The 25,734-nt window shown below is 36.9% G+C and overlaps 1 protein-coding gene across 3 annotated transcripts; it reads right to left on the reverse strand.

Moving 5' to 3' along the window:
* Nucleotides 1–5,378: 5,378 nt before the first annotated feature.
* On the reverse strand, nt 5,379–25,028 carry UBLCP1 (ubiquitin like domain containing CTD phosphatase 1). Of its 3 annotated transcripts, none has more exons than XM_004428578.3 (11): nt 24,773–25,028; nt 21,529–21,726; nt 20,624–20,715; nt 20,140–20,225; nt 19,943–20,058; nt 18,368–18,466; nt 15,728–15,765; nt 15,112–15,210; nt 12,420–12,536; nt 8,282–8,409; nt 5,379–6,472 (listed from the first exon to the last, which is right to left on the reverse strand). In XM_004428578.3, exons 2-11 carry the CDS (start codon nt 21,680–21,682, stop codon nt 6,445–6,447), a joined length of 957 nt encoding a protein of 318 aa, XP_004428635.1. In that variant the 5' UTR covers nt 21,683–21,726; nt 24,773–25,028; the 3' UTR covers nt 5,379–6,444. The 3 variants fall into 3 exon arrangements, with proteins under 3 accessions (XP_004428635.1, XP_087285608.1, XP_087285609.1); XM_087429482.1 differs by lacking the exon at nt 24,773–25,028 and adding an exon at nt 24,500–24,636; XM_087429483.1 differs by lacking the exon at nt 24,773–25,028 and adding an exon at nt 24,542–24,563.
* Between the last annotated feature and the right edge of the window lie 706 nt (nt 25,029–25,734).

Below are 25,734 nucleotides of genomic sequence, written 5' to 3' on the forward strand. Positions count from 1 at the left end.
TTCATTCTTCTTAAAGCAAATAGCCATTTTGGGGAAAATGAATATTTATAGTCCCATATTCTTTTTTTTAAAACAAAATTATGTCTTCTTAAAATTGAGTAATATCTGCAATAGTGTTTGTGTTCCTTCATTATTTTCCCCTCAGTAGAAGTTTGGTCTTATTTCTTGTTTCTGTTTCTGCTTTGACTAAAATGTCAAAAACTTTATAGCAGTGCATGTTCTGAAAGATCTGATTATAATGCAGCACCATTGAATCAGTTTGCATGAGATGAGCCCCAGGAATGCTGGAGGAAGGGTTCCAGGGATTGGGAGTTGAGGGAACATCTGGCAGCAGAAATCAGCCACAGACTTAGGGCACACATTGTAGCCCCATTAGATATGGGGGGAGAAGCGGCAGTATATTGAGCACAATGCAAAATACCCCGTAAATGACTTTCTCCGCTGCCCGTGTACGAAACAGCTGGAAGGGGATGTTGTTGCTGCAAGGCTCCCCGGAGAAATGGAAGGCGGCCTTTGATCTACCTTCCTGAGTGCTCTCCCTGACACTGTCACAGGCCATGAATGCTCATGCCAGACACTTCACCCTGGGTCCAGCCTCTGGACAGCAGAGCTGCCTGGAATCACAGAGGGCTTTTTCACTGTGGGTGTAGGTAAAGAGAGAAAGCCTGTATCTATTGACTTTGATATGTTGAGTTCTCTATTCCTCAAATTAAATCTCTTAGCAAGTGGTGAAGCCCTGAGGGCTGAGTGTGTCATGCACAGTCCTGCAGCTGCACGCTCCCTGGGCAGGGATCATGTCTGTCTTACTCACCACCGCAGACCTGGCACCTTGCACGGTGCCCAGCACATTCCAGGGCCTCAATGGGTAGTTGGGAAACGATGCAGGGAAGGAGTGAAGGAATGCAAGCTTTCCTTTGGTCACTTTGAAAGCCTCTCACCTGAATGGTAACAGTAGCCTCCTAACTGATCTTGTCCTTTCTACTTTTGCCCTCCATAATCCAGTCTCCTCACAAGAGCCAGAAAGATCTTTCTAAAAACAAATCAGGTTCTAAAATTAGATCATGGTGATGGTTGCACAATTCTGTAAATATACTAAAAACCATTGAACTGCACACTTCAATGGGTGAACTTTAGAGCGTGTAAATTATACCTCAATAAGGCTGTTAAAAAATATTGTCATTCCCCTACTTAAAACCTTCCACTGGTTCTCCCCGTTTCACTTAGGATATTCGCTTAGAATTCACCAGGTTACTCACTGTGACCTGCAAAATCCTACCTATCCCACAGTGCTCTGCCCACCTCTCCATCCTCATGTCCCGCCAGCCACCGCTTACCTCCCACCAGTCCCTGAATCAGCCTACCTTGTTCTCGCCTTAAGGTCTAGAACTTGCTCCCAGCTTTGCCCACAAAACGCTTCTCCATAATATTCCAAGTGATGTCTCTTATCATTCAGGTCTCCCCACTTTAGCCCAGGCTATTATCAATCACCACCCCGCAACTCCACCACCCCAATCACTATCTATCATAGTACTACATTTTTATAGCACTTCTCACTCTTTGAAAATTATCTTGTTTTTCCTTTATTGTTTCCCTTACTCTAATATAAACTCTGTGAGGGTAGAGAATCTTGCATTTACCTCTGAAGAACAGCGCCCGAGACACATAGTAGGTGCTAATAAATATATGTTAAATGTTGACTGCCTGGTTCCTACATAAACAATTTCTTCTGCCAAGACTGTCAGGAAAAAACTAATATCTACCTTAGTATATCTTTACAAGAAAAAAAATGTTTTAAAAAACCCTTATTGCTTTGGGATGATTTTTTATTTTTTACATGGCATGGTAAAATTAGCAAGCTTCTATCTGGAAACTGCTGGTTTCCAAAGTTAGATTAATATAATGTTACTATTCCACTTTACAAGACGTATATAACGCTGCTCAAGTTGCAAACACATCCACTTTGGGGAGTGCGGGGTGGCAGGTCTTGTGGTCCAGACCATTGCTAAATGGCATTTGCAGACTTACAAGCATGTGGACACTTACAAAAACATCTAGACTATCTAGACCACAAGAAGTGTTTCCTCATTCTACTCTCCTTGATTGTTTAGAACTCTGAGAAAGCCAAGGCAATATTTGTAAAATATATACTTAATCAAGAAAAGTTTTCCTTTTAATACTACACTCTTGGTAATTATAATTTCAAGAATGATACAGCTCAATCACAGCCACATGCTCCGAACCTCTTTTAATAACACCTAACTTTCACATAAGCCTTTGCTGTCTCAAAGTATTTCCATGTGAATTGTCTCATTTGACCTTCGCAACAGCCTACAGGAAAGACAGGTGTTATTATCAGTACTTTTTGAGGAGGAAGCAAAACTTCAGACTTAAAAACACTTGCTCAAGGTCCCACCGCTAGTAAGGAGAGATTCTAGCCCAGGTTTTTTCTGACAAATCACTGGCCCTTTCTTGTTAAGGCCTCATTTGGGAAACCACAGCTGCTCTTACAGATTATGCAACAAGAAGTGATAGCAATCAAAAGTGCTCCAGGGAATTAAGACCTGGGAACAGGATTAGGAGGGATTTGTATTCAATTAAAAACTGCTTACTTCATTTTAATAATCCATTTATTCCTGAAAAGTCATCAGTTTGGCTTTTAGTATCAGAAATTATACACATACACAATCTAACTTGTGTTTGTTGTAGCCATACTGACTTAACGGAAATATCACTAATGCTTAAGCAATCTTTGTTTTCGATTTTTTTGTTTTTGCTGAGGAAGATTAGCTAACTTCTGTGCCAATCTTCCTCTATTTTATATGGTGGTCACCGCCACAGCATGGCTGACAAGTGGTGTAGGTCCGTGCCCAGGATCTGAACCGGAGAACCCACACTGCTGAAGCAGAGCATGCTGAACTTAACCACCAGGCAATGGGGCCAGCCTGTTTGTGACATTTTTAAAGACTCTGTTCCCACTGTTTACAAATGGTCTTACAAACCATAAGTTCAACTCTTAAAGCTTTTCAGAAAGAAATCTGTTTTAATAAACAACACTTTACATCAGGAAATATCTTTACACTTGCATTTAAGAAGTGCTTGTGGGCCGGCCCCATGGCTTAGCGGTTAAGTGCGCACACGCCTCTGCTGGCGGCCCGGGTTTGGATCCCGGGCACGCACTGACGCACCGCTTCTCCGGCCATGCTGAGGCCGCGTCCCACATACAGCAACTAGAAGGATGTGCAGCTATGACATACAACTATCTACTGGGGCTTTGGGGGAAAAAAATAAACAAATAAAATAAAATTTTAAAAAAGTCAACATTTAAAAAAAAAAAGGAAGTGCTTGCTTACTTACAAAGTGTTAAGAAATTATTATTGTGGGAAGTTTTAAAGATTTTACATTCTACCCAGAACCTCATTGACATTAGATAATTGACATCCTTGTCTAAATCCACAGGATGCCTGATATTGACTTCTGTTCCAGTTCTTATATTTCTCAGAAGTCTTTGAAAAATCTAACAAAGTAATCTTTTTCTCCTTAAGCTCTAAGTGCTTAGCATTCCCATCAAGACCCACATAGCTTCTCCAAAGCAATTCCAAAAACTAGTATCTCTTTACATAAATATCTAAGCTTTTAATCTCTAGAGACACCTCTTGGGCTGTTATTTCAGCTAATAAGATTAATAAATTTTGATGTATAAATCTTTAGTGGAAATTGTAACAATTTGTTTCTTGAGAGAGTTCTGTTGATTACTGGGGCTGAGAAAAACTTTCAACCAGTTTCTTCACTATTCACGTTTTGTTACTATTCTTGGCAACCGTCATTTTAAAACGAAGCAATAACCTAAGCATTTTGCATTTTCTCCCTTTTTTGGCATATCCGTCTTTCCCAGTCCCTATCCCTGCACAGCTCCACCTCCTCCCCACAAAAGATAATGATTTTACTTTCTATGAACGAAGAACATGCTCCAATGGCTAACTCAAATGACTTGTTTATTTATTCTTTGCCTTTAAAACTGAATAACTCCTGGGGCCAGCCTAGTGGCACAGCGGTTAAGTTCGCAAGTTCCACTTCAGCGGCCTGGGGTTTGCCGGTTCAGATCCTGGGCGTGGACCTACTCACCGCTCATCAAGCCATGGTGAGGTGGCGTCCCATATAGAACTAGAAGGATGTACAACTATGACATACAACTATCAACTGGGGCTTTGGGGGTAAAAAGGAAAAAAGAAGGAAGATTGGCAACAAATGTTAGCTCAGGGCCAATCTTCCTGGAAAAAAAAAAAAAAAAGAAAAACACAGAAATAGAAAAGCTATTTTTCTAGGGGTTAGGGTTAGAAACAGAAATAGAGAATAGAAAGAAAAAAGCTGAATAACTCCTATAGTTATCATTAGTCCAATAACTGATTTTCATAAAAGATCTGTGGGGCTACTAGATCTCAAACTGCCCTCTAAATCAGATTTAAAGATGTTCTGCAGTTTATAGATGAAATACACTTTATTAGGTACTAATTTTTTTGAAAGTTTGGAACATATATATCATAAAACTAACTGTTTCACCAGAATATGCATCTGAATTAAGTCATCTCCTGGTTCTGTCGTGTGTGCCACATACACAGAGATATATAGACATGATAGATATGTCCAATAAATCATGAGATGCAGAAAACAAACTAAAACTCCCATACTCTACGAATGTATTAATCACACAAGCACACATGATCTCAACAAACTGACAATGACAATGTTCTCCCAGAACTGCTTAATTTAGCACACTGACTAATAAACTTTGGTTTGGGCACCACCTAATGGCAGAAAAGGTTTTCTAAAAATCCTACTTTGCTTCCTGAGACGATAATTTTTGTATTTTAGTTTATATTGATTTAGAAACGTCTGCTCTTTATTAACCTATTTAAATAGTTTAATAAAAAGATTAAGCCCTTTCCAAGCCTACTTTGGAATAATAAACTGCCTTTTACAGTGGGAAAAGGTACCAATACAATGAATACTCTAAAAAATTATATTCCATTCTTAAATATCTAAATTTAGCCTCATAATTAAGAAATATTTTAAGTGAATCATTTTAATTATTTCAGGGTTCTCAAACTCTTCTGCATTGTAGGTCTTTAAAATAACCTGTCACGAATAAAATAGTTTATCTTTCTGAAAACACGGTGCTTATTAGAATTAAGTAATTTAACATATCTAATTAGCTGCTAAAACCAATTCTGAATGCAGGAATAGTGATATACACACTTTGAAACCAACCATACACATTTAATTTTTTTCAAGAAGTCCTCACCTGAACCTAATGTTTGTTTTGTTTTGTGATTCAACAAAGAGGCAAAGTATTTGGGATAATACAGAGCAGATAACCAACGTTTTAAGAAAAGGTATTTATTATTTACACCACTGAAATAGTCCCGTAAGAACAATATACACCATGTTTACTTGAAAGGATCAGATTCCTTTCAAATACAAGAATTGTATAAAGCAATACTGTCAACACAAAACAGTGATCACATTACATATCTGCAGGCATAAGCATTGCAAATAATGTTTTTTTAATCTTATGGCTAGATATTTTCACTGAAACACAGTGTTTGCACTTAGACAAGATATAGCTGGCACAGAACAAAAACTTTTTGTTCATGCTTTTTAGGGTTGAACCGGTGATATGTCCCATTTTAAAATGTACTGCCTTCTACTGCCTTTAACTGGTTTATTGACAATGGTTTTAGGCAGAAGTGCTTCTACTTATCTACCAAAAAGAAACACACTCTTGTTCCTTAGTTTTATTCTTCAGCCTTATGTTTTCTATTTCTCATACTATGACATATCTGTATCACAGCTGACGTTTTCCAGTTTTACTCAAAGAACACTGACACACAGACCAAACGGAGATAGCTCAGAATTTAGAGATGTAAAATAGGGGAATAAGAAGAGAAACTGTGTCTATGACAAAGGAATAAAAAAACTCCTAGTGATTTTAAGCATACCAAACTAGGTTCCTTACCCAAACTTTCTTTTGGTTTTACAGGGAAAAGCAGTAGTTTCAAGATGGGTTTGGGATTTAGGCAGACAACAAAATGAGACAAAAACACAAGACATAACTTGTTTCCAAAGTCACAAAATGACATTGTTGAGTATACCATTTTTGTCCACTTTCTTTTGTGTGTGGGGAAAAAAACTCAGTACTCAATGCTGGAGAAAATACTTTTCAAGAGTAACAGTATATTCAGGTAGGGGGAAAAACAGATTTTTTTTTTCAGCATATTGCTATGATCTTCAAAAAATATAAAATTAAATTTACAAAAAAGTGGAAGACCAAGTATAAGCAGTCTGGTATTTGCTTCAGTGTCCAGCACTATCATAATGATTTCTAGCATAAAAGCAAGAAGTTCATGGATCTCAAGTATCTTCAATAACTGCCAATATAACCTGCAACTACTGTCCTTGCTTCTTTGAGAGATACCTGCAAGAAATAAAATAAAGACGTCTAAGCTGTATAATGCTAAATTCAAGATAACAGTCTCTCATCCCAAAGTAGTTTATTTTAATAACAAAACTTTTCAAGATGAGTACTAATTGTTAATAATAGCTAACATCTGTTAATTGTTTATGTGCCAAGCACTGCTCTAAGTACATGAAGTAATTCATTTAGTCCTCACAACAGCTCTATGAAGAGTTTTCTATTAGAACTTATTTCTATTTTACAGGCACAAAGAGGTTAAGCAATTTGCCCAAGTTCACACAGCAAGAAAGTGGCAGAGCTCAGATCAAAACAAGGCTCTGGAAATTGCACTCTTATACTGCCCTACTTCTAAAAGGAAACGGAAGACATTAGCTAGTATTGTAATTTCCAAAAAAACCTCAAACTTCATTTAAAGATATTTTTTTTGCATCAAGACAGTGGGCTAAAGATGCTAAAGGACTGATGGAGAGGGTAAAGATGCAAAGATGTTAATTAACTAAGCAAAGAACTTTTTCTTCATACTATTTTATAGGAATCCACTACTAAATTAAAATTTTTTATCTCTATTTCTCACATTTATGAACTACTATACTCAGTGGTGTAGGGGGAGGGAACGAGTTTTTAAAATCAGAAGACCTGGGGGCCGGCCCAGTGGCGTAGCAGTTGGGTGTGCACACTTCACTTCAGCCCCCCGGGATTCACAGGTTCAGATCCCGGGCACAGACCAATGCACCGCTTGTCAAGCCATGCTGTGGGGGTGTCCCATATAAAGTAGAGGAAGATGGGCACAGATGTTAGCCCAGGGCCAGTCTTCCTCAGCAAAAAGAGGAGGATTGGCATCGGATGTTAGCTCAGGGCTAATCTTCCTCACAAAAAAAGAAAAAGAAAATCAGAAAACCTGGGCAAGTTTTGATGTTGCAAAACTTACTTACTTTGTGGCATTGTAGCATTTGTTATCTCTATGACTTAGCCACATCATGTACAACTTGGAGATGGGGATAAAAATGCCTGCCTTATCTTCCTAATAGAATTATAAGCCTCCAATAAGAAGCCGTATGTCAGAGTGAGCTAAAAGTCAAAACTGGAATTTGAACAAAGTGTTGTTATTACATAAACAGTTCCTTTTGTTGCCATATTAGTGGAATCAGATCTTTAAAGATCTAATTCCAAAAAATTACTTGCAGTACATAATAATTCTGTCCACTTCCCCAGAGGTTTTTCCTCACCTCAAAATCTTGATGTTTATATGCAGTCTACATGTAGATTTATGCATATGTTTGTGCTTAGAAAAGACTAGAAGAGAGTACACCAAGAAGGTAATAGTAGTTATCTCTGGAAAGGAAAATCATAAGTAATTGTTTTTCTAGTGGAATAAAGTTTTCTAATTTTTCTGCTATATAGAGAGGTTACTTGTAAAGTAATTATTAGCAGAAAATTTTTTACTGTATTTTATTTTATCCTGATATTATTTTATAGTATGAGAACAGGGATTACGTTCCCATATGATTCATAAAAGAGTGACCTCGTGAATGTCGCAAAATAATTTAAAGGTAGCATCACAAACACGTACCAGTCTCTCAAGTCATTTCTACTAGAAGTATTAAAGATCTTAAGAGATAAGACTTTACGAACAAGTTAGAGGTTACGACGAAAGGGAAAAATGACATCCTCTCTTACGGGGGAGATGTCACTGGCTTAGAAAATAATTTTAGAATTCACCCATTTTAAATAAATATTAAGGGTTACCAGGGTTGCCAGACAGTTTTTTCATTCATTAAAGAGGAAATGAATTAAGCAATTAGCACTTACCTTTCCCAATATTTATGATTTAGGTCCAAAAAGTCATCTAATTTTGCTATTTCCTTGAGGTACTGAGTTAATTTTAAAAGTTCTTTGTCTTTATCCCGATTTAGGTGCGCTTTCATAAAAGGCCTTATCTATGAGGAAACAAATGTTAGCCAACACTCCACACTGCAACAAGAAAACTAGTACAAATCTACACTATTCTATCATTTAAATTAGCGTCAATGAGATTGAAATATCACCAAGGATGTCAATACTAAACATCACTTTTACGTTATCTTAGTTTAATAAACTGACAGTAACAGTATAAATGTTTATAGTACAAATTAAGAGCTCTTCCATCTAACTCACCCTATGTTATCTTCTCAGCATGAACCTGACCACACCAGCATTCTTACAGGACCTGAACCCTACGAGGCTTCTCTACTTTGCAAAACTGCTTAGACTTTTCCTCCTTCTCAGTCCAGTTGCTTCTTACTAATTAATTTCATTCACATCATTTCATTCATAAAAAGTTAACCCAAATACAAGCTTGATATAACAAGAGAGTGAGATAAATTTTAACGCTGATGATTTTCATTTCAGTATTTTTCTATGAAATTTTTATATAGCTACGATATTACACATTTACATATTCTGTTTTCTCTCCCATTTTAAAAGTATTTTTTATCATTAAAGTCTCCATAAAAATATTTTTTAATTATACAAGAGTTTTCCCATAAAAAGGATAGTCATAGTTTCCAAATTTTTAAGGTCGATATATTTTATGATGAAAAGCATTCATTTCAAAAGCATAAAAGGCAGGATGGCAGAAACGGTGAAAGATTATAATTAGTAAGGGATATTATATCTTGACTTGGGTGGTAGTTATACGTAATCTTTAAACAATTTGTTAAACTATAAATTTTATGCACTTTTCTTTACGTCATAGTTCCAATAAAGAATTTTGCTTTTTTAAAAACATCAGCTCAAATATCTTTATACAACTCAAGATAGCCTTTCAAAGATTTTTAATTAATTTTAGATGAAATGAAATGTCTAGGATTTTCTTCAAAATATTACAGAGAGGGAAGCATATAGGGTACAGAGCAAATATAATCATCTATGAATTAATAAGTTGTTTAAACTGGATGCAAATGTGGGGGTTCATTATACAATTCCATGTAGTTCTGTTTATATTTGGATTTTTCCCTTCTAAAAAATAGTTTTAAAAAATCACACATATACTCCTGAAACACAAATGTGAGGACTGAATAAATCATACGTAGTAAGGTATTAACATATGCCTATTGTGATTTGGAGAAAACGCAAACTAGTCATTAGTTATTAACTTTACATAGTAACACTGAAAAACAGATGACACTGAATCATTGTCACCTGTTGAGAACAATGAGCCCAAAGGAGCCCACACGGTAACTATCAAGAGCAGGGAAGGGTTTAAACATTTTTTTATATACTTTTCTTCTCTGTCATTGGAAAAACACGCCACTAGCTTGAAATGGAGAGAAGAAAATTTTCCCACACATTCTACTCGCATCAGAACAGCCTGGTGCCAGGGACCTTCACAGCTGTCAGTCAGCTGGGCTCCCCCAGCTCTAAGGGTACCAGTAAGAACTGTCACAGTGAGTCTGCGCAGCAGCCAGCGCTTGTAGGAGATGCTACTTCCAAACAGCTAGTGCGGGCAGTGCTCTTTCACCGCAGCTGCAGGGAATGTGGGAGATCAAGATTCTCTGCAGGGCCCTGCTTAAGCTCCGGGGCTGGAAGCAAAGAGGCCTGATATTGTCATGTAGTGAAATGAGTTTCTGCATAATCGTGGCTAATACAGCAATGTTTTAAAGTATTCCTTCATTCAACTAAAGGCTGTAAAGGCAACATATTAACTTTTAAATTATTAATATACAATGTACCAAAGTGATTCCAAGTTTAAAAGCAGGAAGAGATTTAGACTGAAAAAGAAAGTACAGAGCCAGTGGCTGGTAAATAAGATTTTCAACCCAAGGCTCTAAGTTACTTTTACTTTCTAGACATTTGGTCTTAAGCACTACAAAAGTAAATACTCCAATGATTCTGGATTTAGAAGTTAAAATAAACTAGTTAAGTGGAAAAAACCTATTATTCACCTAATCGACTTCACTTGTTCCAGTATAATCACTGCTTACTGGACCATTCTTCGAAATTATCTAAGTGCTCACTAGTAGGGTAGACATCATATATGACCATTGTTGTCTAGCATCAAAGAAACATTTTTAGGAACTTAAAATGGTCTAGATTACCTGCATTCTAATTTCCTTGTATAGATAATAAAAACGAAGTTTTCAGAGTATCAACCAATTTATCTATGACCAAAACCCAAGTTCTTTTAGTTCAGTACTAGATTCATAATTCACAATGCCTTCCATATTTCATTTCAAACCTTAAGATCAGCAAGCTTATATTATTAGAAGTTAAAACCATTTTAAAAATAAGCAGTCTTATCTTTAAGATCTCTGTGAAATCTTTTTTGGGATTTCTACCAAGAGTATTATGAAACCATGATTTAAAAACACACAATATTTAAGAACATTTCTCAATTTCAAAACTGCTTCCATGTCAATGGGGAGATCATTAATTACCTTAAGAGAAGCTTTCAAAAGGAGACATGCGAGAGATCACCTGCGGAATGCTTAAAAATACCTTTCCTAAATTAGAATTTTTGAGGATGCAGACATGTATTTTTAGGAATTCCTTCAGTGATTCTACTGAGTACCTCAGTTAAAAAGAAAAAAAATTCCTGCTCTAAAGTAACATGAAGAACTAGAAATTTATAATATCATCTCTCTGCATCCATAGATGCATTCTAAATATGCATGAAACTAATGATTATATTTTTTTTTAAAGTTAAAGCTCTCCTCAAAAATCATTCCTTGAATATCATGACTTTGTCTCCTTTCCAGTATACGTAATACCATTAGTTTCATAGAGAATTCAGTTAAGATCAATTGAATCTTAAGACTGAAGAATATATTCCTGTACCTTATACCTGGTAAACTACATACAGGAAAGGCACTTCTTCCAAAGCCTCAAACAGAAACCATTTTTAAAGGATAACACAACCACCAATCTACCCCAAGTCCTTTTCTTCCAAGTCAACAGCTTTTATATTTGTGGCAATTCACTACCTAGCTTAGCATTCTGTCTCTAACCCATGCTCATTGTACACTAAAGACCACATCAACAGTCTGTAAGGAAAGCTTCAAAAATGTACTTTCTTCAAGTTTTTCTCTCTTATCTTTTAAAGTTATCAAGATCCCACCTTGTGGAAAAGTTCAGGACTAAGAATAAAAATATCTTAGTGTCAGGATTTCCATTTCAGATCGAGACCCCACTTGCACTATACCGTAACAGAGAGCTATCTTTTCCATTTTTATATTGTACCGACACATAGGCAACCACAGGTATCAGAAACTTTAAGCTTCAAATTTCCCTCTTACCAATTTTACACCACTACCAGGATTAAATGTCACTATCATGCCTACACAAGATTGCATGGGACTTCATGCTAAGATCATCACTGGCCTAGGAACAAAGTCTTTAGATTCTAACTCAAATTCTGTCATTAACCAGTTACATAAATGAGCTTGGGCAAGTCATGAACTCTGTGATCCTCAGATTGTTTCTATAAAGTTAACAAGGTAGACAAGATGACTGAGATTCCTTCTAGCTCTGGCATTTTATAATTCTAAGATTTCTACTTACCCTGAATGAAATTTTCAAATACTTTTTCTTAGTTTCAGTTAAAAAAAAAAAAAAGAACCCATACTGCCAGCTTTCCAGCTAACCAGAACATCAGAAATTCCAAGATTTACATCCCTAATAAAATGTGTGATGCTTTCACTTACGCACGCTACAAGTCAACGTCAGTAAGCCCACACCACTCCACAGAGCTAAGTGAAAATACAATACCTGGATGAGCTGGCTAACCAAGGAGATATCAATGCAAAAGAGAAAAGGTTCAATTTTATACGAATGTTTCTAAATACTTAAGCTTTTCTTGCCTTTGACCATAAGAACGCAGTACTTCCAAAAATTTATGAAATTCAACAGTGCTAACATTCTACCATATGTTCCAGATTATGTGAGCACAGCAAGTAAAATTATGTCTTACCTTTAGTCCATTCTGTGGGTTCATCAGAAAATTTCTTCCTATGTCATCAAACATAATGGTGTTTTTTTTGCTGTAAAACTCCGAAAACTTTCCCCATATAACACCAAGAGGCTTTACCTTAGAATAAAAGTTTAGATTTAACTCAGATTTTATTAATAATTCATCCTTTCTTAAAAGCAGAGATACTATTCAAAATGCCCTGCAGAACTATGCCAGAGCATTTCTTTCCCACCTAAGACAGTGACGGCTGGCTGTGTGAACACACCAGAACTGAGATGCAAAACACTTTAATCCACAATGTATCTTGCAATGTTAACTTTTGAAAAGTCCGTTCATGTCTGACTGAACTAAACCCATTATAAGACTTTCCATAATCACAACACGAAGATTTGGGGTCAAAGGAAGAGTAATTATTTAATTCAAAATGTAAGAATCTAAAGTAATTGTTTAGCTGTCTGCTGAGCAGTCACATAACTTCCTGGCCTAATATATGCCCCCTCAGAGGGCGACATGGAGTCACATGGGGTCTGTTTTCAAAACCAGAAAACCTTAGTGATGGACAATATATCTGCCTGTTTTAATACAGAATTTAAATATCTTGTTGAGGAAAAACTGAGTTTGTCTTTAAAGCAGTGGCACAGGTGCACAATTTCTGCGGCATTTGATTGCTTAACTTCAATAACACCATAATTTGTAAATTCTTGCTTTCATTTCTGAATTCTTAAAATGAGCCTTCGAAAAGATAAACTCCTTATATATTCATATCTCTTGGTACTTGCATAAAGTCTCTGTAAGACCACACAAGAACAGTGACCGCCTATAGGAAGGAGAGTAAGTGGCTGGAGGGCCCAGGTGGAAGACTTTTCATTATGTACTTTATTTTTGAATCATGTGAATGTATTTTACACATTCAAAAAATTTTTTTAAACAAATTAACTTCTAGAACAAGTACTTTTTGCTGAAGGCAGGAGTCTCATTTATGGTAATAGAAGATTATATGGTAATAATAACATGAGATTAAATGGTAGTAAATAGTGACAAAGGTTATCATTTAAAAATGTTTTCTTTTTCTCTTTCTATAATTTATTTTACTCGGAAGAAAGCCTTTTTTCTTCTTAGTGTCCTAGCTACCACAAAGAATGTTATTAAAATATTTTAATTTTATTATTTAAAATATTTTATTTGCCTGAATTTGTTTCCACTATTTGTTTACTATTGAAACAAACCCCCTCAAATACTTGAAGACAAATATATAGGAACTGACATTATAAGCCAGGTTCCTGGTTTTTTAGCTAACAAAAGCCTCAAGAAATATGACAAGAGCTTTATTTTATGACACCCAGGGTTAGAAATCTAACATCCTCTTAAATAGTGCTGCCATTTTCTGATTAGGTCAAGTACCATTTGTTCCCCAAAACATGGACTACATTGTTCTCAATTAGAGAAGTAATAGTGCTGACTGTAGGAAAAAATTTGAAAACACAGAAAAGGTCAAAGGAAAATTTTAAATTACCTATAGTTCAGACAGCAGCAAGGATAACAACTAGATATTCTGATATATTTAACTCCAGTCTTTTTTATAAACAGCAGCAGCCTCAAAGAGTTCACAGATCTTTTGTTAAGGGGAACTCCGAACCAAACAAAGGTTAACAACTATTTTCTAACAGTTTGCAAATACTGCTCTCTAAAATACTTCTTTCACTTTAATGATCTATCATGAAAAAATTTTAAATCACTAAATATTCTACTATATCAAATGACTGGCTGCATTCCATTACATGGATGAACAAAAATTTTTATATCCAATTCCTTACTGTTGGATATTAAGGGATATTAAGGATTTACTTTTATTCCTCTAATTTTTCAGTATCATAAACAGTACTACATTTAACATTTCCCAAACCTTTTAGTGTTTAAGATTCTGTAAATGTACTACTTTAGTAGGTAATAAATTATATTTTTCCCATGATGTACACAGATTTCCTTTACTGAACAACTCCCATGCACTTAAACGATTCTATTTATGATTTTGACGATTTCAGTAGTCTTCCCTAAGCTTTCCTAGTTTGCTAAATTCTCCCCAATTCCTATTAGTCTGTGTGCTTCAAAATGTAGGGAGCACATATGTCTTCTCATCTCCAACAGTGCCCATCACAGTGCCCTGCAGATAGCATGAGCTCAATAATATGACTAGTTTCTTGATGAGTAAACAATGTTAAGAACCCTAATCCACTCAGCCCAATCCTTTCTCTGATGGTTCTTGTTGCTCTCCTCTAGGGCTACTCATATATCACCCCCAAGTACATGCATCACGGTGTATCTGTTTTTATCTGTAAGTTTCACATAGGGCAGGGCAAGTATGTTTTGGTTTCTTTCTAGTATCCTCCTTGATGATATTCAGTATTTTACCTCACTTACTCTGTCTTTAGCAACACTATGCCGCCATCATCATGGGAAATTATCCACAACCTTTCTTGACAGTCTTGCCTCAATATCCCTAATTTCATCATTACAATGCCAATCTATTAACCTGAAATACATCTTCCTATGTCAAACTCAATTGATACTTTGAGTTTACTATCCATTCAGATGTATTGCTAAACTCTTTATGTAGTTTATTCCATCAATATAAATACAAAAAGTACATTAGAAAATAAACAAGTCTTTAAATAGAAGTAAAATGACTTCTTACATCTATTAATCCTCTCCTTGGAGTATGCACTGTTATCATAGCAGCACTGTCCAACATGAAGGTAATCTTATAATTTGCATTTGTGCTCACTCCCAGCTCCTATAAATACAAATATTCATGTGGTTAAAATATGATAATGTGGAAAATTTCACGCTTTCTGAATATTCCAGCTACAATTCCCCATAATGCCAACTGTCTACCCTAGTGGCCACTACATCTTGCTCATCAACTAGCAAGCTTTTTAGTTTCCCTTTGCTAAGTCAATAAATGGTAATCCAAAGAAAATAAACTAGAAACAGATTACTTCTCAATTTACTATTTTAGAAGAGCATCACTCCTTTAAGTATTACACACCAAAGCAAAAGAAAGAAAAGAAAGTATTACTGTAAAATGGAGGAAAAAGGGAGGGGGAGCTTTGCTGTACTCTTTGTTAAAAGACTTAGGTATACAACACAATCCACCATTAAACAGACTTTAAACACACCTCTACTCCTGATACTGGTATTTGTTTATCTACTAAATGCCCTCCAATGAGAATGAAGTTAATTCCACTTGGAACTTCAAAAAAGACAAATGCAATTTCAAAACATTCTTTAATGGATTGTCTAACACTTACTTTCATTTTAGCTTCAATCCACTTCATATTTGTTGCAGCTAAAACATGAGGAATGATAATACAATACAAATGAAAAGCTTGAATTTCATTAAAAAAAATCTTTCGTCTGTATATAAACAAATGTCAGGTTTTCTAAGCAAGACTAAAAGTTCAAATGCATCATAAATAATAATTCCTAGCATATTTATGATAACTTTCAAGTATTTACAAAAATAAACTTATTTTAGTGTGTCTTCAAGACAGAATAAAATTTTAACAACTTTTATCTAAAAGATATAGGTAACCGATGCTCAGAAGAACTTTAAATCTAGGAAATTTATAAATCAAGAAGTATACTCCTTTTGAAAAACAGCCTGACACTATTCTCTATCAATTTCAAACTTAAATTTAAGTTGCCTGGATCTCCATTTTCTTCTATGCTCCTACTGCCAGGCAATGCACAGGTATATATGTCAATATAAGCAGATTAATGTTGTGTGTCAGAAGTTAACGCTGAGGGATTAAGAGGTACACACTTGCACTTATAAAATAAATAAGTCATGGGGATGTAATGTACAGTACAGGGAATAGAGTCAATAATACTGTCATAACTTCGTATGGTAACAGATGGTTACTAGACTTGTCATGGTGATCACTTCGTAATGTATATAAATGTGGAATCACTATGTTATACACCTGACACTAATATAATATTATATGTCAACTATACTTCAATTTAAGAAATAATAAATAAAAATAAAACTCTTACTCCTACAAAAGAAAGTTAATGTTGAAGAATGCCAGATCCAATGAAAACAGGCATTTTGCCAGGCTCAGGAAACTTAGCACTCATTGAATCTTGCAGCTTTTAATGAGGAGTCTGACACAACTAAATTCATAAACTGTATCTATGGTATGTACCTGCTCATTGTCAGACGTCAACAGTTTTGAGTTCACTGATATCAAAAGTCAACCCTCAGCTGTATGTACCCTCCTGGTCCCAAGTTACTAGACTAAACTATACCGGTATTACCAAGTAAAATGTTTAAAAAGGGAAAGAGTTCAATTATTTAAAGTGTGTGTATGTGTGCATATGTAATTTTTAAAGGCAAAAGAGGTACCTGAGTTCTCAAAACAAAAACCTTTAGCGCGCACACACAAAAACCAAAAGAATCACCTTACATGCAGAACTGGTCAGCTGAACTAAAATTTTAGAGACTGATGTATCTATAATGACAACAATCATGAGATACGGAAAAATAATTTTTTAAATTCAGTATCTATCTTGGGTTTATAATTCCCAGATGTAAAACAAAAACACAGCTAATAAAAAGGGTTTTCAATTATTAAGTAACTATCATATATCAGACATGGTACTAGTTGCTGTACTGCTATTTTTATTTTACAACTGCCCTGTAATATAGGTGTACTCATCTTCTTTTCTCAGATAAGGAAGCTAAGGCTCAGAGGGATTAACTAACCTGCCCAGTGTCACACAGTAAAGACAAAGCCAGAATCAAGACTTTAGTCCATCTTGTGAAGTGCCCTTTTCAACAAACTACCATGAAATATCATAATTTACAAAAATAACTTATTTTAAACATAAGATTGTAAAAAGTTCTCTAAATTTGTAAGTCTACTTTATTAACATTTAGAGGATAAACTTTTTTCTCAAATGTCATCTCAGACGTCAGAGTCGCTGAACAAAAATTTGTTCACAGGAAGCTTTCTTCCCTGTATCTTACAAACCAGAAAATTATGTATTTCACTATGTATTTAATCTTAATGGCTGTGAACGCCTATTAACACTGAACAATGAAGACACTCTGATTATAAGGAAAAGTACAAAAGAAATTTACAGACTGCAATAACTAAGTGGCCTCTCACCAAAAACCCAGTACAATTAAATTGTAGCATCTGTAATTGATGGGATTTTATGTAACTCACAATCAGGATACCTCTTTTCTGCTTATGACTTGCCAAGAGGCACCTTTAAATGTTTGTGGGGAGGTGAGATGTAAATCAATACACTGCTTCCCTTTAAGAAAGTCTTGCCACAAACAAATGTCAACTGAACTAAACAGTGTGCTCAGTAATATAGTAACTTTACTTTCTGGAGCAAACTCATTATCTTATCACAGACCTGTAAGTTCCTGGAATGGTCTCCATAGACCACAGTTTGAATAATGCTGCTTCAGTCCATTTATTAATTTTCCTTAAGTAAATTCATATTCCTTTATACCTGAAGAACTACATAACTATGATTTTTGTATACACATCTTTCTCCAAGTGTTTTGAAGCTAGAGTGATAAAGAAAGGAGAAAGCAACAATACCCCGAAGCATCAAAGATTCTATAGTAAAGATCAGAAAGAAAAGTTCCTAATCAAGGTGGGGTCTTGTAAAAATAAGATCATTTTTATTTTGATACCATAATCTACTCTTTCCTATATTTAACTATTTCAGTGGTATTTGACAAATATGCATATAAGCCTTACATTGTGATGCCAGAAAGTCAAATACACTTCATCAGAAATTTGCTAAAACAAATGAAAAATGTGTCATATTTAAACACAGGTCATTTAAAGTCACACTGTATAAAGCAGAATAATATAAGGAACAACCTTATTTCTATGGAAATTTAAACAAAAAATATAGCTTACACCAAATAACAATGTCATAATCCTCATATGCAGATGTTAGGAATTCATGAAGATATGGCCGCATTAATTCTACTCCAGTCTCTGCACAAGACCTATGGTCTGAAAGAAAATCAGTCATACATGGTTATTAGTTTATTTTTGTAGTTTATTTTGTAGACCTAATGTCAACGAAACTTATGAAATATAATATAAACACTAAATGCAAACGACTTCAGACAGAATTACACTGGCTGACAAAAGAGATGTCTCTCAAAACACACAATTTAACATCCTTTCAATCCAATTTTAATTGATCAATTTTGTTCAATTTGTGAAGAGCAATACCCAGAATTCAGGATTACACAGTAAACTGTAAATTTTTTTCTAAAGTAAATAACATCTAAAGTATAGATGTTATTTTATGATATGAGAAACAAACTAGGGCCACCAATACTCATTTTTAGCCATTCGCCTTCCAGATAAAATGACCAAAATGACAGGCCTAATTAACTTAATAATCAAATTTAAAAATTAATAAGTTAGGGCCGGCCCCGTGGCTTAGCGGTTAAGTGCTCGCGCGCCGCTGCTGGCGGCCCCGGTTCGGATCCCAGGCGCTCACCGACGCACCGCTTCTCCGGCCATGCTGAGGCCGCGTCCCACATACAGCAACTAGAAGGATGTGCAGCTATAACATACAACTATCTACTGGGGCTTTGGGGGAAAAAATAAAAATAAATAAAATTATAAAATTAATAAGTAGAGGTAAATAAATTCATTCTAATATCAGGAGTTAACTAATCATCTCTTGGCAATATTAGAGGATAAAACGAACAAATTTCTTTTTTTATTGACATGAGAAACTTTAAATTCAAGAATCTGTCCAAACATAATTTAACAGAAAACCAGGGATAAAAATATCAAAAATGATTTTTAAATAATCTTCATAAAAATTTAAACGTTGGGGCCAGCCCAGAGGCGTAGTGGTTTTAAGTTTGCACACTCCACTTCAGCAGCTCAGGGTTTCACAGGTTCAGATCCCGGGTGTGGACCTACGCACCCCTTATCAGGCTATGCTGTGGCAGGCGGCCCACATATAAAGTAGAGGAAGATGGGCACGGATGTTAACCCAGGGCCAATCTTCCTCAGCAAAAAGACGAGGATTGATAATAGATGTTGGCTCAGGGCTAATCTTCCTCGCCAAAAAAAAAAAATTAAATGTTAATCAATAGAGACTGACTTGGTTAAATTATCAAGCGCCCATAAACTACACTACTGTGTGACCAAAAACTATATATAATTCACAATGAACAATATTAAATGACTGAGAAGATGTTCAGTATAACATTAAATAAAAGCAAAAATGACATACATACGAAGACAACCAGGAAGATATACATCAAAATATAAGAGTGGTCATCTTTGGGTCTCAGGATTACAGATGACTTCTTTTTTTGCTTATCTGTATTTTCTACAATAAATGATTTACTTTTGTAACAAGAAAAGCTTTCAAATATTTCATATTGCGAGGAAAAACAAACAAAAGGAAAAAAGTTGTTGTGGGTAACAGACGATAAAGCACAATTTCGGCTGACTTACCAAATAACGTATAATCAACATCTAGTACCAAAAGCTTTTTCCCTTCCCGAGGAGGATTCAAAATTTCCACTTTGTACTCTTTCACTCTACGAGAAATTTTCAGTAGGTTTTCTTCCCTAATGGAAAAATAAAATCAGATGAAACATTCACTTTTCGCACGTTACAACCAATTTCCTTTGACAGTGAAAAGCACTTACCTATTTTCTACTTCAACTACTTCATCTTCAATATCAAAGTCGTTGACAACATCATCATTGTCAGGGGGGGGACCTAAGACATCTTCCTATTAAGATGAAAAATAGTTTTGCTTTACCACATTATCTTCAACATAACAAATACATACACAGCATAAAAAGCAAATGAGAGGTACAATCTGAGCTCAACAGTCTTTCAAGCACATTCTGTGGTAAAACTTCCACATTTTATATTTTGTTATATACATTCACTGGGCAGATTTACCATGTTAAATGTGACCATTTGCACTATTTCTATACTTACGACTAACTATATAACTAGTAAGTTCCCCAGTATTTGTCTTCTGCTGAATTAATACCACATTCACTGCGCAGCTTTTATTTTCACTGACTGCTGACAATTTTACCATAATTAAAACTAGGATACGACAGTGTAATATAAATCATATCTTCAAAGGGACAAATGGTAACAAAAGTAAACATTTACCAAGCTCTCCTCACGAGTTCCCATCATCATGATTTTAGTATTTGGTTTCAGTTTGAGAGCTCCAAGCTTAACATCATTTTCTGCAGGTTTGCCTACAATACAAGCAAATGACTGTTTTCTCACTAAAGTTCAGGTACTATTCCATTATACAAAACCCTAATATTAAAAGGTTTGGTACAGATTCCACAGCAGTTTTTTTTCTTAAATTAACAAACTGTTACTGCTGAAACAGCAATGTCTAACACACTAAGTAGTAGCAACTAATACAAGGTTTGTTTTTTTGCCCAACTCCATCGTAGCGGAACACCTTTATTCAACTAACTAAACAAAATAAATTCACGTTTTATTTTGTTACTCAAGATGAAGAACTTGATGAAGATAACTGTTTTCCAGAAAGTCTTGAAAATTGAGCACGTAAGATAAAACTGTAGATTTACTGATACTCAAAACTCACCCTTCAAGATATGACAAACACAAAAACCATAAAAGTCCCTTTCAGATTGGACATGAACACTGCTTATAATTTTTATATCATCATTTTAAATCACTGTTACTTTCAAAACAGAAAACACAAAAGGGGAGAGTACAAGGCCCAAGCTGTAATGAAAAAGCTGTGCGAGAAGGTAGATGTCAGAAATCATACTGTTTGACCTGGGACTTCTGTGCCAAAGGTTTAACAAGCAAACACCTGCTTCCTCCTGTCAGAGGAAGCAAAAGTAATCTTAACAGTGGTGGTATTTTCAAGTAACCTTTAATATTCTTACTTTTATCATAAAACAATTTTAGGAATGTCCCTATCAAAGAAAACTCCAAGGGGAAAGACTTATTAAAGAGAACAGATAATAGCTAACATAAAAATTCATAAATATATCAATGCAAAAAATGAGAAGCAAGGAGAGGATTACCTTTAACTTTGAGTCCAAGTAACTTTTGGCGTTCTGGTAGCACTCCTGTAAGGGTCTTGAGAAACTGTTTGAGATCTAGCACAGTATCATCTTCTGAAAGCGTGGTCACTGAATACTCCTGTCCACCCCATTTTACGATGATAGGGAGAGCCATCCTTGAAACATATGCAGCGGCAGCTTTTGTTGAGGAAAAGACACCTAGAAAGAAAGGCATATACAATAAACCAGTTAAACATATCAAAAATGTAGCCAAACTTGTAACTTTTTATAAGCTGTGCAGTTTGAGTCCTACTTTACAACTTAACAGTAGAGAAACAGGATTTTCTCCTTACAGAAATGCTACCAGAATGCCAAAAGTTATTAGGACTCAAAGTTAAAATTCCCCCACCCTCCCAATTTTTGGCTTAGAGCTACTACTTCCCAATACTCGATCAGACTCTCCCTGTTCAGCTGGAAAACTGCAAAAATGAACTACCTATCCCTCCCTCTCTGTTGATTGGGTTTATGCTATAGGCAAGTTCCTCTATGATGGACCATCCACATTCATCTAACATTTGAGAGGTAGTACGCTCAGTTGTTAAAAGCACAAACTCTAGAGCCAGACTACCTGGGTTCATACCCCAGCTCTCTCACTTACTAGCTATTTGACTTTGGGAACTTCCTTGACTCTTAGTGCCTAGGCTTCCTCATCTGTAAAATAAGAATGATAATACTACCTACTTCTTAGGATTCTTACGAGGATCAAATTAGTTAATATTTATAAGTCACATATTACCTGACACACAGTAAGCACTATATAAGTACTGGTTAAATAAACTTTTTTAAAAACTGGAACTGAAGTCTTTTAGGCACTGTGCTAAATAAATAACAAATAGCCATTATTTGTTTCATATTTAATAAATTGGACAGTTTTTACACAGACAATCTCATTTAACAAGGTTGTTTGATAAGAACTGTCCCTCTTTTACAATTAAAGAAATGAGAGTTCAGAAAGGTTATGTAATCTGCTCATGGGGACATAGCTGGTAACAGGTCTTCTGACAAAATCTCATGTTTCTTCCCCTACACCACAACTGCCTCTCTTGAACTGGACCCACAGGAGTTAAGGCATCAAAGTTCAGTCAATACAAAACCCACAGGCACAGATATAAGCCCACAAAGATTATGTAACAGCTGCTACTCTCATCAATGATAGCATATAGGTCTCTTCCCCCATAAAGCTTTATACCAGCTTTCATAAGTTTGTTCCCCACACAGATCAGAGAACTGAATTTTCTAATCTCAAATATTAAGTATTTCCAAATGCTATCACTTTATTTAATGAAACATTTGATTGCACTCTTCCTGTATTATGACCAACTACAAGAGAGAAGGCAAATTTTGAATCTTAATATGCAAAAATAATTTGGAAACTTAAGGTGTCTTCAACATGCCTGCTAGAAGAGAGCACCATAAATTCACTTATACTTACTCTCTTATGTTTACAATCTGCTCTACTAAAAACTTAAAGAAACTGTTAATTTAGAGCAATGTATCCCATTTTAGAGAGGACTTGCTCTAACAAATGTTACGATCCTCACTAAAAAGCCAAATGGACCTTTCGAGTCAAACTGACATACAGTTTAAATATTATTTTTCTGTGAAGGTGGGAACAAAAATGAAAATTTATAAGAGCGAAGAATGCAAGCAGCACTAACACAGTATATGTTGTGTTGCGCAGAACAGAGTTTGGAGTGAGATCACCTAAGCTCCAGATGAGCTCAGACAAGCCACTTCACCTCTAGACCGGTGTTCTCAAAGTGTGGTCCCCAGACCAATCAATAGCACTGACCCCACGTGGTAACTTGTTAAAAATGTAACTGGGGCTGGAAAGAAGGGACCTAGCAATTTATGTTTTAACAATCCCTGTCCCCGCCTCCCCTCCTCTCTGAAGCACGCTCAAGTTTGAGAGCCAGTGCTCTAGGCTCTTCAATTTTCTCGCCTTAAAAAAGAAAACGTGCCAGGTGGCCTGGGCTCTATGCGCTTAGTAAGGCAGTATACAAACGTTATGCATCACCGATGCCACAAGCAGGAATTCCAAGTTGGCAACTGCTCCAAAGGACCAAGCACAACAAAACAAACGCCATAAAAATTTTAAATGCTTAAGTCCTTAAAACTGTTTTTAAAAGTTATTGAACCTCATTTCTTCAATATTCAGATCATTCACAGTAGAGCAACACAATGCAAATGCACGAGTCATTTACATCTTCACATTTAAACTTCTTTCTCATACAATATCTTGCATCATTCTGGACCCATCAGATTTATAAACCAAAAAATAATCTGGGGGGCAGAGGGTGGCAAACCCAAACAAGTAAGCAAGGAGCACATCTTTATGGTGAACCCAGAGTCAAGAATAGCTGTTTGGGTTTGCTCTTCTTCTGCCTAACATACTGCCTAGTCAATTCCTCAATTCCTACCTCAAGATAAGGCTATTAAGTTACTTGACAAGAACAGTGTTGAGCTGTGAGATAACACCCGTGACAGCACTTTGCAAACTGTAAAGAGCAACAAGAATGGTGGTAATGATAGAATAATGATAACATGCTAAACAACTTAATTGAATCATCTCATTTAATCTTCACAATCCTGAACTAACAGATATTGTCTTCATCATACAGATTAGAACGCTGAAAAAGACGTAAACCAGCTTGCCCAAGATCACACAAGTAAAAAGTAGCAAAAGCAGAAATCTGAAAGTAATAGCAGCAAGAGTTAACACCTTGGGAACTGAGGCAGAGGGTAACTTTTCAACAGGCCTGGTAAAAGGTAACTGGGAAGCTCCTAGGCAGGACAGCACAGCGAGGCAGTGCAGAGGCGAGGGCTGGGGGCAGTGACCGGCAGGGGACAGTATAAAAGGCAGAAGAGACCCCCAACCCCAATAGGGCCGGATGTCTTCAACAGGGAGGGTGAAGGGGAGAGATGCACAAACCCCACGAAATAGAGGAACGAAGTCTGGGGACGCAGAACCCACTGGAGCGCGGGGCGCCCTCGACCCAGGCGAGCAGGCCGGAGGCGAGGGCGGCGGCCCCCGCGACGGGCGGGCCTGGGCGGGAGGCCCGGCGGCAGACGGGGGCGGACGCGCCCGGGCGCCTCGAGCAGCCCCCAGCCCGCCGCGGCCGGCCACCGGAGAACGATGCCGCAGTCCCGCGGCTCCAACGGCGTCTCCGCGGGCAGCGCGCGGGGGCGCCTGGCGTCCCCTCACCTGGAGCGCGGCGGAACCAGCGGCAGTGGACGCAGGAACCGACCGAGGCGGAACCGAAGGCGACCGGAAGTGAAGGCGGCGACCGGAACCGGCTAACGAACCGGATGTTAGGGTTTGAAACGGAAACGCGCTGGAGACGGGACGCCTGCTTCCCTTGTTTCTCTTCGGGTAGTAACCCTAGATGGCCGCTGCCAGGGATCTCCTCACCGCGAGGAGGGAACCATGACTTTCTGCGACTGTGACCGCTGTGCAGATGCCTACGACCCCTGACTGGCTGCAGGTCCTCGCCTGTTCTGCGCATGCGCCCGCTGGTGGGCTCTGAGCTGGGCGGGAGCTTGGCGGTATGACGTCTCTGGTATTGTTTCACCCAAGTCGGAGGTGGGTCGGCGGCGGTGAGGTTCTGTAGGTGCGCTGAGATCTTCGTAGGACTCGGGACTAGGACTCTTGTGTCTTTGTCATGTTCCGAATGGGGCCTGTAAGGTGACTTTTGAGGACTGAAGGCTTGAGACCCCTTCCTGGCACCAGGCGCCACCAACACTAGTAATTTCAGGAGCTTAGAATTCTACCCGTTTTACCCCATCCAAGGGGAAACTGAAGATCGTCAGGAAAGGGAAGAGGCCAGCGTAAGTGACTCAGAACCAAGGAAGCAAATCTCAACATGAGAGCTGCCGTCGAGATTACTATAGTATTGTATCGAATTGTATTTCCACCCGCTCATCCGCATCTCCGTTCCATCTTCCCTCTGAATGCGAGGAAAACCAATTACAAACCCTAACAAAAGAATTCCAGACTTGAATGGAAATTCAGAGGAGTCCCTGTCTGGTCCATACAGCGAGCTCCCAACGTGCATCACTTGCCGTTAGACAAAAAATTCATTGTCCGCCCGCTTGTTGTATATGGCGCCAAACAAAACTTAGGTTTTCGAAAAGGAAGGGAACGCAAACATAATATTGGCTGCAAAT

This window comes from Ceratotherium simum, chromosome 4 (assembly GCF_057802395.1).
Source record: "Ceratotherium simum simum isolate JZ-2026a chromosome 4, ASM5780239v1, whole genome shotgun sequence".
NCBI lineage: Eukaryota > Metazoa > Chordata > Mammalia > Perissodactyla > Rhinocerotidae > Ceratotherium > Ceratotherium simum.

Excerpts from the sequence above, each read along its gene's own strand:
- UBLCP1 (XM_004428578.3), bottom strand. The coding sequence starts at position 21,682 with ATGGCTCTCCCTATCATCGTAAAATGGGGTGGACAGGAGTATTCAGTG. Across the intron at positions 15,211-15,727 it reads GGATTGAAGCTAAAATGAAA|GAGCTGGGAGTGAGCACAAA; the intron begins GTAAGTGTTAGA and ends TTGTATTTATAG. Across the intron at positions 6,473-8,281 it reads AATCATAAATATTGGGAAAG|GTATCTCTCAAAGAAGCAAG; the intron begins GTAAGTGCTAAT and ends TATTTCTTGCAG.